The 13,452-nt window shown below is 39.3% G+C and overlaps 1 protein-coding gene across 1 annotated transcript; it reads right to left on the bottom strand.

Annotated features, from left to right (window-relative positions):
* Positions 1–563: 563 nt before the first annotated feature.
* LOC137258465 (probable arginine--tRNA ligase, mitochondrial) lies at positions 564–13,340 on the bottom strand. Its single transcript, XM_067796150.1, has 18 exons — positions 13,163–13,340; positions 12,620–12,717; positions 11,904–11,994; positions 11,355–11,435; positions 10,115–10,215; positions 9,707–9,846; positions 9,302–9,378; positions 8,049–8,148; positions 7,647–7,720; positions 7,278–7,381; positions 6,563–6,664; positions 5,935–5,995; positions 5,198–5,402; positions 3,685–3,862; positions 2,516–2,611; positions 2,099–2,173; positions 1,693–1,756; positions 564–688 (listed from the first exon to the last, which is right to left on the bottom strand). The coding sequence occupies exons 1-18, from the start codon at positions 13,196–13,198 to the stop codon at positions 602–604; spliced, it is 1,770 nt and encodes a 589-aa protein (XP_067652251.1). The 5' UTR covers positions 13,199–13,340; the 3' UTR covers positions 564–601.
* Between the last annotated feature and the right edge of the window lie 112 nt (positions 13,341–13,452).

The following is a 13,452-nucleotide window of genomic DNA, read 5'->3' as shown; positions in this document are numbered from 1 at the left end:
ACAATGCTTTTTGAAAAAAACCCAAATCATTTCATGTTTTAACCGAATTTTTATACAGTCATATGCAATCTAGTTTACTAACTTCACAACGTATAGATGACGGTTATGTTCAGAGTCCGATTCACTTGCGCTATCATGCTCTACACCCAGTTCTATTATCACTTTTTCCATTTCATGTTCAAATGCCTTATTTCTGTCCCAGTAGCCACTTTCCAATTTTTCAACTTAGGCACAGCAGTCAGTCCACTCGTTTATCACTTGTGACATGGTTTTACAATGCATTAGTATTTACTTGATCGGGTCAAGCTGATCAAACTAGTAATATCACAAGGGACAACAGAAATAGACTTCACACATTGTGTCCATGAAGGTAATCAAACATAATAAGAGACGCGATTGTGCTGGAAAAAAATAACCTTTGTAATTGTAATGATTATAATCAGATCTGATTCGAACTATGGATCCGAGTTGAGACACCATGACCTCATGACCAAAGAGTTGATGGATTATGATGTCATCTGTCAGGAGACTCATTGCCTTACACACAATCGGCTAAACGTACGAAATGTGTATGATTTTATTGTTTGTTTATAACAGTATGTTACATTTTCTGTAATGGGGTGATTCCCAGGAGCTTGAGGCCATTAGAGAGAGTCTGGCGACTACAGTCAAACAGGGCGAGTCGTGCCTGCAATATATTAAGACAAATATGTTAAGCTGCATGGGTGTGACTTGGTCACAATCACAGTCTGATACATAGTTGACAAGAGCAGTCAAGTTCGGCTTAGCATGTTAAATAGAATGGAACCTACAAGAAAACAATGTAATGAAAGGGAATAAAACTGTCATAAAAAGTCCCTCTCATGGTTTGACAAATATACAGCACAAATGAGTTTAGTTTTAATGCAACACTCTGCATTATTCCAAGCAGCGGTCAGCAAATAATCGATTCCTTACTAGACAACCCTACCCATGAAGGTCCCGGAGTAGAATAGAACACCATGCAGCCCATGCCTGTCACAAAAGGCGACCAAGGGGATCGGGTGGTCAGACTCGCTGACTTGGTTGACACAGGTCATCGGTTCCCAGTTGCGCAGATCGATGCTCATGTTCATCACTGGATTGTCTGGTCCAGACCCGATTATTTACAGACCTCCGCCATATAGCTGGAATATTGCTGAGTGCGGTGTAAAACTAAACTCACTCACTCACTCACTACTAGACTGGTCAAAAGCATTGGCATCAATCTTTGCAATTGGAAAATGATGCGTCAACCAAGTCAGCAAGCCAAATCAAGTTTGTCACCTCTTATGACAAGCATGGGTTGCTGAGGACTTGCTCTATCCCAGAGCTACACAGGCCCAATGCTATGATGACACAATGCCATTTAGAAAGTGGTCAAATGCAACATGTCTTATTTGGGATTTCACTTTCTTGGTAAAGTACCAATTTTTGGTTGCGTCCCAAAGTAGTTGGTTGAGTAGAAGTCGTGGTGGGTGAGTGGGCTAGGCGACTAACTTTGTGTGCTGGCGATTAGGTGCCTGACTCTGAGGGTGTGGGTTCGAATCCCTGATAGGACTCAACCAAAAAAGTACTAGAATTTGTACTTTACTAAGAAAGTGAAATCCCAAGTAAAACAAATGTTGAGGCCTAATGCTGTTGGTATTTTTCAAACATGGACATTGTTCAAACCTGTGCAGTGGCATCATCTTGCCCTTTGACTGGTAGGTGCTTGTACGCTGTGTTGATCATATGCCTGATGAATGGAAAGCAGGAACAGTTTAGCCTTCACTGGGCTTCCATTTCAAGGGTAATTTCCTTTAAAATTTTGCCACAATACATGTTTAATTACGCATTCCTTCAAAGAACACAAATCACAGTTCCAAGTTACCAAATTTTTAGTGAAATTAGGCCAAAAGGCAATGTAACATCTTCATTTGAACATAAGGACAGCATGCAACTCTGCACAGCCCAAGATTACACGGAAAAGAATTATCTTTAAGTGAATCTGTTGTTTCCTTAGATTTTATACAGCTTTGTTGAATAATTGTACGCAGAATAACTAAATAAAATAATACTGTTCAACTTCACTACCTACCCTAATCTAAAGAGATGCTGGACAATATGGTATGGCTCAAGACTTTGGAGTGATTCTTGTACAACATCTGGATAACTGGAACACAAAAACAAATGTAACAGAAATTACTTATTACACAGAAATCAACCTTTGTTATCGATCTCATTAAACTGCTGATCTTTAACAGGAAGTACAAAGTTGAGTAATGAATAATGTTTAAACATTATTCAATTTCTCTCTACAAATTACAAATGTGTTTACATGTAAATCTGTAGGGAAGGGTGATCATGGGAATGAAATAGGTTTAAACGAAAAAGATAAAATTATAATTTCTGTCGATTTCAACACGTGCAGTGCCAAATATAAAAAGTGAAATATTTTAAAATGAGAGCTGTTGATCAGATGCACCTTCTGCAGTCGGAAGAACCTGTTACTGACCTAGCAAGATGTAGGATGAGTCTACATGCAGCATCTTCACACAGCTGTTGACCATCTCCAACATCAGCATCACTGTCACTGAATGATCTCTGTATGCTGACACACAAATTGAAATAAGGGTAAAAATGGTAACATGTTATGCCTGGGATTACACATCAAGAAGAAAGAGTGAGTGAGTGAGTTTAGTTTTACACTGCACTCAGCAATATTCCAGCTATATGGCGGAGGTCTGTAAATAATCGAGTCTGGACCAGACAATCCAGTGATCAACAACATGAGCATCGATCTGCGCAATTGGGAACCGATGACATATGTTAACCAAGTCAGCGAGTCTGACCCTCCGATCCTGTTAGTCGCCTCTTACGACAAGCACGGTCACCTTTTACGGCAAACATGGGTTGCTGAAGGCCTATTCTACCACGGGACCTTCACGGGTCTCAGGAAGAAAGAACAGATTCTAGTTCCTTTGTAAGGTTGAGTCCTATGTGGGACTCAAACCCACAGTCAGTCAGGCATCTTATCTCCAGCACACACACTCAGCCCTCTAACCCACTCTGCCACCAAAGCTTCAACACAAGTGAAAGTTCGACAACTGACAGTAAGGGTCACATTTTTGTGTACCCCTCTGACTAGCGTGAATTTGCATCAAAAAGATGATGTCAAGCTACTTATGAGAAAATCAACTTGTTTCCATATTTACCAGAGATTTACCAATTTCATTGACACTACTGATTAAATACATTTACAATCAACAGCTCATTTTGGATTTATGACTTTAAAGTTTATGTATTGAGGCTAACTATGGATTCTGGTTAGCACATTAGCCACTAGGGCCAGCTTCCATTGTTCCATTGCTACAGAAAGACCCCTAAGTCTGACTTAACTACAAAGCTACACTGCCACCCCTCAAAGACACATACTATCAGGTGCCAGTGTTCACAGACCTGCACAGTCTGGCATGGCAATATTGTAGAAAGACACCCGAGTCTGACTTAACCACAAAGCTACTCTGTCACCCTCAAAGACACATACTATCAGGTGCCATTGTTCACAGACCTGCACAGTCTGGCATGGCAATATTGCAGAAAGACACCCGAGTCTGACTTAACCACAAAGCTACACTGCCACCCCTCAAAGACACATACTATCAGGTGCCATTGTTCACAGACCTGCACAGTCTGGCATGGCAATATTGTAGAAAGACCCCCGAGTCTGACTTAAAGTTGAGCATGCGCTCCCAGCTGAACTTGTAGTTGCTAGTCCTTCTCTCCTTCAGGTCCTGGACAATAATGGAGGTGATCCCGAGTGCATCAGCGACCTGTTCCACATCAATGTCATCTCGAGTTGCTAGACAAAATGAGTAATGTAAGTGAGTGAGTGAGTTTAGTTTTATGCCACACTCAACAATATTCCAGCTATATGGTGGCAGCTTGTAAATAATCAAGTCTGGATCAACCCAGTGATCAACAGCATGAGCATTTATCTGTGCAAATGGGAACCGATGACATGTGTCAGTCAAGTCAGCAAGCCTGATCAATCGATCTCGTTAGTCGCCTCTTATGGCAAGCTTAGTTGTCTGTTATGGCAACCATGGATTGCTGAAGGCCTATTCTACCCCGGACCTTCATGGGTGGAGTACATGTAAGGAATATTGGAGCTGAAACTTTGATTTATTAGAAGGTAAGCGAGTTATGCCTCCTTTCATGAGATGGCACAAATATCGTGGACAGGTAAGATGAGGTGAAGTGAGATAATATAGGTGTAATGTCATTTACAAAATTAATGCCCTTTTAGCTAACAATTTGAATGGAAATGTAGGGTAACTGTCTTGTATCTGTCTTGATTGATGACATACACTGCATAATACAGTTTAACATGTATGTCCATGAATAGGCCAAATAGTAACTGTTCTAGTTGCCAATCACCAGGCAGGGTAACATCAAGTACCATCTTTCATGGCAAACCACTGATTCTATATATTCCAGGGCCCTGTTTCACAAAACTCTTGTAAGCCTATGATCTCGTAACTTTCCGCCTATACTGTAACAAAGGAGGTACAAATGCTACGAGAAAAGTTACGAGAGCTTGACCAATGAAGTCAACTACAGAGGAAGCTGTCTAAACTGGCACTCAATGGGACTGAAGAAATAAACAGACCGGATTGTAGAGCTGATGATAAATGTACAAACCACAGACGGGACTTAGATTTTTTGTCGGTATTGACAACTTGGACAGATGTTCGTTTTGGCAGCTTCCACTGTATTAAGGCATCGGGAATGCAAATATGGCACAATGCCATTTGATGTCCACACTACTCAACATTCTACCAGGATATTGTACTTACAGCTTTTGGTGTACAATGGATGACAAAAATATTCGCATCAAAATATAAGTAGTGTTTATCAGATCTGATCATATCAGATCCTTCTATGGCATGCAATCCTGATCAGCTAACTGGGATATCTCATGCACCTTTTGTTATGTTTTATGCTCTTTTCAACAACATTGCAGCAATATCACTGGCAGGGACATCAGAAATAGGCTTGTACCCATGTGGGGAATTTAACCTGGGTCTTCAGTGTGATGAACGAACACTTCAACCACTAGACTACCCTATCGTCCCCATGCAGCTTGAATATTGATGCCATTTTATACACACCAGACACCATGTATAGGACCTACTGTCTTTGTCCATCAGCGTTTGCCTCATCCGACCCTTCGCCTCATCTAGGAGGTCACGCAGGAACACGACCTCCCCACGTCGAGTACTCATCCCTTCCACACGACCAAATGGGATGTGGAAGTGTGACTGCTGGCTCCATTTGTGACCCAGAACGTCAAGGACACTCTGTAGTTGCAAGAAGTGGTTTCTCTGACTGTGATCCACCTGCAAATCATGATCCAGTCGATATTGATGGATCTTTTATCGAGGTGGATGCAACGATGAAAAATGATTTTATTGATTACTTTGAACTAATTCTTAGGAAAAAATTTTTTTGGTAGTGTTTTAAAAGCAACTCTTCAGAATTTTGTGCAAATTAAAACTTGATAAAAATGATGTTGACTATCTTAAAACTTTGAACAGAACTATGAAACCCATTTCCAGACTATGTTCTGATTTCTGTAAACTGTATTATTTAAATACCAACTTTATTCAAATACACTGAAAGGCCACAGGCCTATAGTTCAAGCAATCAACTTCAAAACTTTAGATAAAAATCATTGTAAGTACAGCATACAGATACAACATGCCATAGCATATCTTATTCTAAATTATTCTTATTATAAATAAATCTTGATGAGACATTTATTATGTTATTATGTTAAAACTTTCGTCAGATATGTGGAAAAAACTACACAGAGTGTCAAGAGCGGAAGACCCAGTGCACCTATACATCTTATGGTGTTGTATGGCTTACCACATAATGCATCCTATCAAACTTGTACTTGTTGAACCTGTCAACTGCTGCAGCTATGTCCCTGTACAGATTTAAGAACATCTGATATCAGGCAGATGATATAACAGTTGACATGAGGCAGATGATATTACAGTTGACATAGGCGATATTGTATTTGACATCAGATGATATCCCAGTTGATATCAGACAGATGATATCACAGTTAACACTGAACAGATGATATCACCAGTGACATCAGATATCACAGTTAAAACATCACACAGATGTTATCACAGCTGACGGACAGATATTACAGTTGACAGGTGTTATCACATTTGACATCTGATCCATTTGGCATCAGACACATGATATCCCAGTTGATATCAGACAGATGATATTTGTTGCCATCAGACAGATGATATTCCAGCTGACATCAGGCAGCTGATATTACAGTTGACATATAGATGATATCTCATAAATCAAAGAGATATTATAGTTGACTTCAGACAGATGATGTCACAGAAAAGAGCTTAAAATAAAAAAAATCAGAATCAGAAACAACATATATATTTTGACCAACCAAACTGACTGCACATGATCTATGGTTACAACAATTTGCCTGTACTGTGAGATGAAGACGTTCACTTACCTGGATAGATACAGACTGCTGCCATCACTCTTGACTAGTTTCACCTTCTCCATCTCTTCGTTCTTCTCAGTGGGTATTTCCACATACCCAACCCCAGAATCGCTGAAATAGTATCCACTTGAATAATTCAACAGCCACTAACATCTGATATTTATTGTAAGTTGAATCAGGTCTGGAAAACCAGTGGATGTATAATGAAAAACGGGTGCTTCTCAATTCTGAACTATTAACAGGACAGTACATATGTTTGAGACTAAGAAGACGAAACTGAAAGTTTAGTCAGATAGATGCTTCAGTCAGCAGTAACATGGGGGATGCTGAAAAACATCTCATTTTGTATTTCACTAAGATCAAACTGGGAATGAACGTAACTTGCGATTCTTAGCATTGTGTCATTCGGATCAGACTAAAACCAAGGCTATGATAAGTCATGATTCCAGAATATATACATATCATAACAATATGAGTGAGTTAGTGTCATGCCGCTTTAGCAATATTCCAGCAATATCATGGCAGGGGACATCTAAAATGGACTTCAAGCATTGTACCCATGTAGGGAATCGAACCCAGGTCTTCAGCGTGATAAGCAAATATTTTAGCACACTTGACTACCCCACTACCCCGTAACAGTATGAGATACTACACACTATCATACCAAATATGGTCATGTTAGCGGTGTTCAGTATGTACTTCTATCATCTAGTGATTTACTTACTCTGTGTGTAATATGCCAGCATCAGTGAGACTGTTCATCAGGGACTTGGTGGCCTCGTCATACATGGACTCAGTGTGAGTTTCACTGAATCGTATCCCAAGCCTCTATCAAGGTCAACAGAGAATTATCAGGGTCATGTCCCAAAATTCTACCTTCATCCTGTCATATTTTGTCTTCTATTAATGAACTTAGTGAGTTCAGAGATAATGGACCAAATATACAAGTCTTTTGCATTATGTTTTGATTATTTTTCACACCTTGCTGACATTGTTTGGAATAAGAAGGGAGATAACTCTACCATGGCTTAACATACATACAGCTAGAAGAAAGGTCAGAATGAAACTTTCCAAAGGACAATGATGTAATGACCTGATATATCTTGTTGTATTCGTCCAGACTGATTTGTCGGAACTCCTTCCACATGTTGACCACATCTACATCACCTGGAACACAGTGTAGATCACAGTGATACTTTCTTGCAATTCTTTTCACCTTCTGTATGCCTAAGCAATTTCCTGATGTCTTAAGACCTCTTTTCAGATTCAGATTGAGGCTCATGGCACTACAAAATTAATGCACAGGGCCAATATGTTTTAAGACAATGTTATTATATGGCACTTATGACTATCTTAGCGCTCAGAGACCTTTCAAAATCTAGGCAAATATCTTTGACTGCAGTGATCAAACTGATTGATAATTATATACTACTCAAAAGAAGGCATAAACATCCTATGCTTTGATACAAAAGTGAAATATGGAGAGGTGTACCACCTGTCTCTAGACGAGAGAACGTTTCCAAGGCCTCTCCATATGTGTCTTTATTGCCCTTGGCTGCCTCTGTTTCAACATCACGATTTATCTTGACGTATACCTGAAATAAACATACAGACTTCTTGTAACAGCCTTTCTAAGATGCCTCGGTGAAAGATCAATGACGCTGACTGTACACTATCAGAAGATGTTATGCTATGTTTACGCCATTCCAGTCTGCCCCTTCACAATCAAACACTTTTGCATTATGTCACGATGAAACCGAGATCACGGTGCATGTCAGCTGCTATTGGCTCGTACAGCCTGCTACAGTAAACTACTTCATCCTGTTTCTTGGTTTTCAGTTGCGTCTCTCAGCTAACATCATTGGTGGAAACATTACATTTATGTTTTCCGACAGATAAAACATTTCATATTTCCACTCACAATTTTCCAGTGACATGGTAATGTTTGCAGTGTTTTCATTCCCACAAAGCACTTGTGGAATGATGCTTGACTAGTCAAGTTCATCTGTATGTACTGATTCAAACTTACATTGGTAGTAGAAAAGCGATTTTCATATTGCCCCATATGGTTTACATGAATCTCAGATGTAATTAAAATAATTTGGAGAACATATTTAACCCGAACGTAAACCATCATTATCATATGTTATGTCTGGTCATGTTAGTCTCACTGTAGGGCGGCAGACACGTCAAAGGAACAGAGAGTCAGTTAGCCCTGTGTGATGATTCTCAATTTAGGTCACAGACACGATTGTTTGTTTTCTGTCTTAGATTAATTGTAATTATCATTAGAAGGTATTTAATCTGGCATCTTAGAAAAGAAATACAGTTCGCTCTATCCCAATGCGTTTTGTAATACAGTATAGTTTTGTCCTAACTATTATAATTAAAGCATGAGGACAGTACTTTACTCTCTTCGTTATATAAAATTTTGCACTATGTTGCATAGCTATATTCCAGCTGGATTGCAACAGTCTATAAATAATCGATGCTAGACCAGACAATAGAGGGATTAACAGGGTAAGCATCAATCTATGAAATAGGAAGACAATGGCAGGCATCAACCAAATTAGTGAGCAGGACCAATATAATGGCTATAGTATGACTGTTTGAGATGTTAATTCTTTTGTTTAACCCTGTATTCAGCAATATTCCTGTTCAAACAATTACATGATCCTCCTTGTAAACGACTGCCACTGGTCTTCATCAATGACAATTAACAGTGTATGTGTTTAACACTATTCTCACCTCAAACAAATGAAGCAGAGGGTCTACAGACAACTTGTGTGCATCTCCGTATCTATGGTAACCAGTCAACAATAGGCCTGTCAGGAAGAAATAAGCACAGACATCTACAGAGAATGATGACATTATTATGTTGAAGCATGTACAAAATCAATGACCCTCCTTCCCTTTCCAATAACTTTTAAGCATACTTTGTTAATTCTGTTATGTAAAAAAGTGCTGACCGTCACTAGTACATGTGTACTCACAGAACGAAATGGGTGACTGCTCCCTTAAAATCATAATCACTGAGCCATAAATCATGAACGGTCCCATATTTTTTTGGGTATCTGCACCCTACTTGAGGATATCTGACTTTTTGATTCTTTAGATTACCATTTAAAAAATATGACTGGTTGCCATAGTTACCAAACTGAGTTCCCCAGTCGCCGAGGTAGTTGAGGCGAGTGACCTTATGTCCCACAGCTTCAAACAGGTTGGAGACGAAGTTTCCAATGATGGTGGACCGCAGATGTCCAGTGTGGAATGGTTTTGCTATGTTGGGTGAACTGAAAATATGCACATGCTGTTGATAACTGGATTGTCTGGTAAAGGCTCATTTATTTTAAGAACGCCACCATATAGCTGGAATAATGCTGAGTGCAGCATAAAACTAAATTCACTCACTCACTCAAAAATCCCATGTCCTCGGCTATTTCTAAAATATTTTCTAAACAAATGTCAACTTCAATATTTGAATGAAAAGGCTCAATACACAAAAGCTGATGAAAGAAACACTTCAATGTGTGATGGTCTGAGTGCTTCAAAGACTCTCACCTGTACTCCACAACCACATGCTCTCCTGTGACTGCGCAGAGATCATCTTCAGATTTGTAACCATACAGCTCTTTCTGATGCTGAATTGTCCTGAGGATGTGCTGAAAGATTTGAAAGTAATTACTTCATACCAACATCAAGATTATCTCTAAAAGATGCTGTCTTAAAAGTGTTTTGATATGACTCGGAGGAGGAATAGATATGACCAGACCCTCTGTAGCAGCGATGACAGTACCATATTTATGCTACAAAATAATTTGCATATTGCATGACCAGATACTTAAACTGTCTTTAAAAAGAGTGAGGAAAATCTAATCTGAAATCTGAGCAGCTTGACCTAATAATCATAAGAATATGCCACAACAATTACAAGTATGGGGTGCGGTGGGCGAGCTGGCTAAAGAGCCAGGCTAGTGATCCAGTGAGGTTGAGCAGTCGCAATTAAGCCCACCTCTGACTGGGTGTAAAAACCTTGGAGTCCACATTACGTGCACACTCTTTCCGTAAGGTCACAACCCCTAGTGTACAATACACAATCCTGTGTACTTAAATGAACCCACACATTCGTTGGTATATGGCCAGATGGTGGCAACATGAATACGTGCATACACCTAGTTGCGGGTACAGCAACGTGCAGTAAACTTGTACAAAGTACTGTGACTATGTGTCCCAGTCCACCCAGCTCTGAATGGGTACCTTGATAGAATGAGACAGCTACAAATAACTTGTTGCGCCAAGAGGCAGCAAGAGTTGTATACTTCCCAGGGATTTGAGACTGATAATACAATGAACCAATGGTTGATACTGACACCCAATGATCAAGGGAAATACATGTCAGCGTTTTGAGCAAGCACTAGTTGCCTGCATATGTGTGCTATATAAATATCCTATAACGTAACACTTGCCACAATAATGATAAGTACATGTATATGCCATGATTAATTGTCACATCCAGGATTATGACAATGTATCTTTACCCATGAAAATGACAGTAAAAGTGACAGTATTGCCAGATCTCTGTTGCCATGGGAGCCACAAAACCAGTGCAAAGTTAAATATGTAATCGAAAATAGAAAGAATTCTTATTCACATTTTTCCAGTTATTCCATTTCTATGGTCCATTGTTCTGTAAACCAAACTAGAGGAATAATGTAAAATTTGTCGCAGGAAAAAATGTCACTACACTGTGATCAGTGACTTATACTCAGTGTAGATGCATTCAGTCTATGACACTATTTACCTGGTTAAACTTATGATTCTTGACTTTAATGTATAAGTTTCTCCTGTCTGTTGTCACTGCTTCAATGTCTGAATGTGCATCCTGTAATCAAAACAAAGATAAAAACCTGGGCAAACCTCACTGTTTAGTTTATAAGACATTTTCTTTGGGAAGATTTTTTAAATTTCATAAGTGTGATAGAAAATATGCTCCAGAAAATACTATAAAAATGATTAAGTCATGAAGACCAAATACACTGGTATACTAATTAAATATTCATGAACATTCATAGGCTACCTTTAGGTTTACATCACATGTCATTTTCCCTTAATTCCTGCATAAAGACAATTGGTCTGGTTTCAGTACTACATTGTTGTAGTTTCAAAGTTTTATAAAATACTTATCCTGTCAGCCAATGCTTGTATTGTCATGTACACTTCAAGTCAGTTTTGTGTAGCGATGTGGTTCCTCAATTATACACCATATGCACATGTGCAATAGGTAACAGAAATATAAAATGACATCCAATACAACAACAACATCAACAAAAACAATCATGATTTGACTCACCCTCTGTAGTTCTGCTTTAATGCTCTCTGCATCCAGCTGACTTCCACTGTCACCTGCCCTCACTGACACTTGCAGCTGTGGATCACTACACCTGAACAACACAGTAAGATCAGCACACCTTCAGCTGAGAATCACCACACCTGTCACAAAAGGCCCTAATGATTTTTATACAAGCACGTCATTCATGTATGCCCCATGAAATCAATGTCTGACCCCTAACAACCATTTTCAGTTTAGGCCATATCGGCTCATTCCATACCAGATGGTATTTTGTAGATTACGGAATAAGACGAGTGTGCCAAATGGCGTCAGAGCCATTCAGCAACCATCCGTAGATTAAAATCATGAGACACCACGTCCAAGTGTAACCTTCGAAATTGTATGTGATCTATTCAACTCTTTCCATTCATTTCTGTGATGTCACAGGAATGACTCGCTAAATTTACACATTGTGTAACAGTGTGGACATAGCTGAGTGTGTTAGCTGTCAGGCTTACAATCTGAAGGTCATGGTTTGGCATCAGACGGGTTCTTACAAACTGGTTGCCCGTGTCTGTGACATGTGATCTATGACAGAGAACGTACGGGTCACGTGAAATTGTGTGTTGTTTCTAAAGGTGTTCAATATATTTCAAAATAGATATCTTAGTAGTAAGTCTCTGATCATATATTTCAACATTATGCATAAGTTTTCTCAAACCATGTGGACTAAGTACCGATATTTCTTGGTAGCATGAGACAGCTTGATGATTTGACGGGCATCTCTCAGCAGGTCAACTTGTCCGGCACCTTTGATGTTGAGAGTCTGCACAATCTGATATAGACATGATCAACAAATGAGACACGCACTCGTCTGGCAATAATTATACTGAATAAAATCACCTGGATTAATTTATTAATATGTAACTTATGGGAATTTAAATCCCTTCTAAATTTGGCGTTTTCACACGACTGAGGAAATTTCCTGCATCCGCCTCCACATCAAATTTATTTTTTATTCATACTTCACCTTGACAAACTTCTACGGTATCTGACTTGTGGTTGCTTGAAAATGTGCCAACATGTGCTTAGCTGGTGAAAGAGTGTTGTTTTATCACGCAGATAAGGACTTATATTAAACAATCCAAACGACATACGTTGTCAACTATATTACTGAATCAGGCCGTCATGCCCTTTGCTGAGAACGAATGGGTCGGCAGTCATGCAGATGATCCACCTATTGTAGCTTGGTAGACTGGAAAACCAAGTAACCCACTCACCTTTTTAATGACATAATTCCGATAGCAAGCGGCCATACCCGATGTCGGAAGGACATAAAGTTCGTTCCGGTTGCCAGACACTGGTTTCACCTAATCATGTCTATGTACAAAATGTCACATTGAGAATCATGGAAGCTGACATATTGGTTAACGGGAGGTAACTCGTACTAACAAGTCATTCACGCACCGCAACATAAAATATGAAAGTCAAAATACCTGTTCAGAAATGGATAAGAGGAAAGAGCTGTGTGAGTGCAGACCCGAATTAGTGATGAATTGGGAGCACCAAT

This window comes from Haliotis asinina, chromosome 12 (genome assembly GCF_037392515.1).
Source record: "Haliotis asinina isolate JCU_RB_2024 chromosome 12, JCU_Hal_asi_v2, whole genome shotgun sequence".
Taxonomy (NCBI): domain Eukaryota; kingdom Metazoa; phylum Mollusca; class Gastropoda; order Lepetellida; family Haliotidae; genus Haliotis; species Haliotis asinina.
This window is presented reverse-complemented; position numbering and strand designations above follow the sequence as displayed.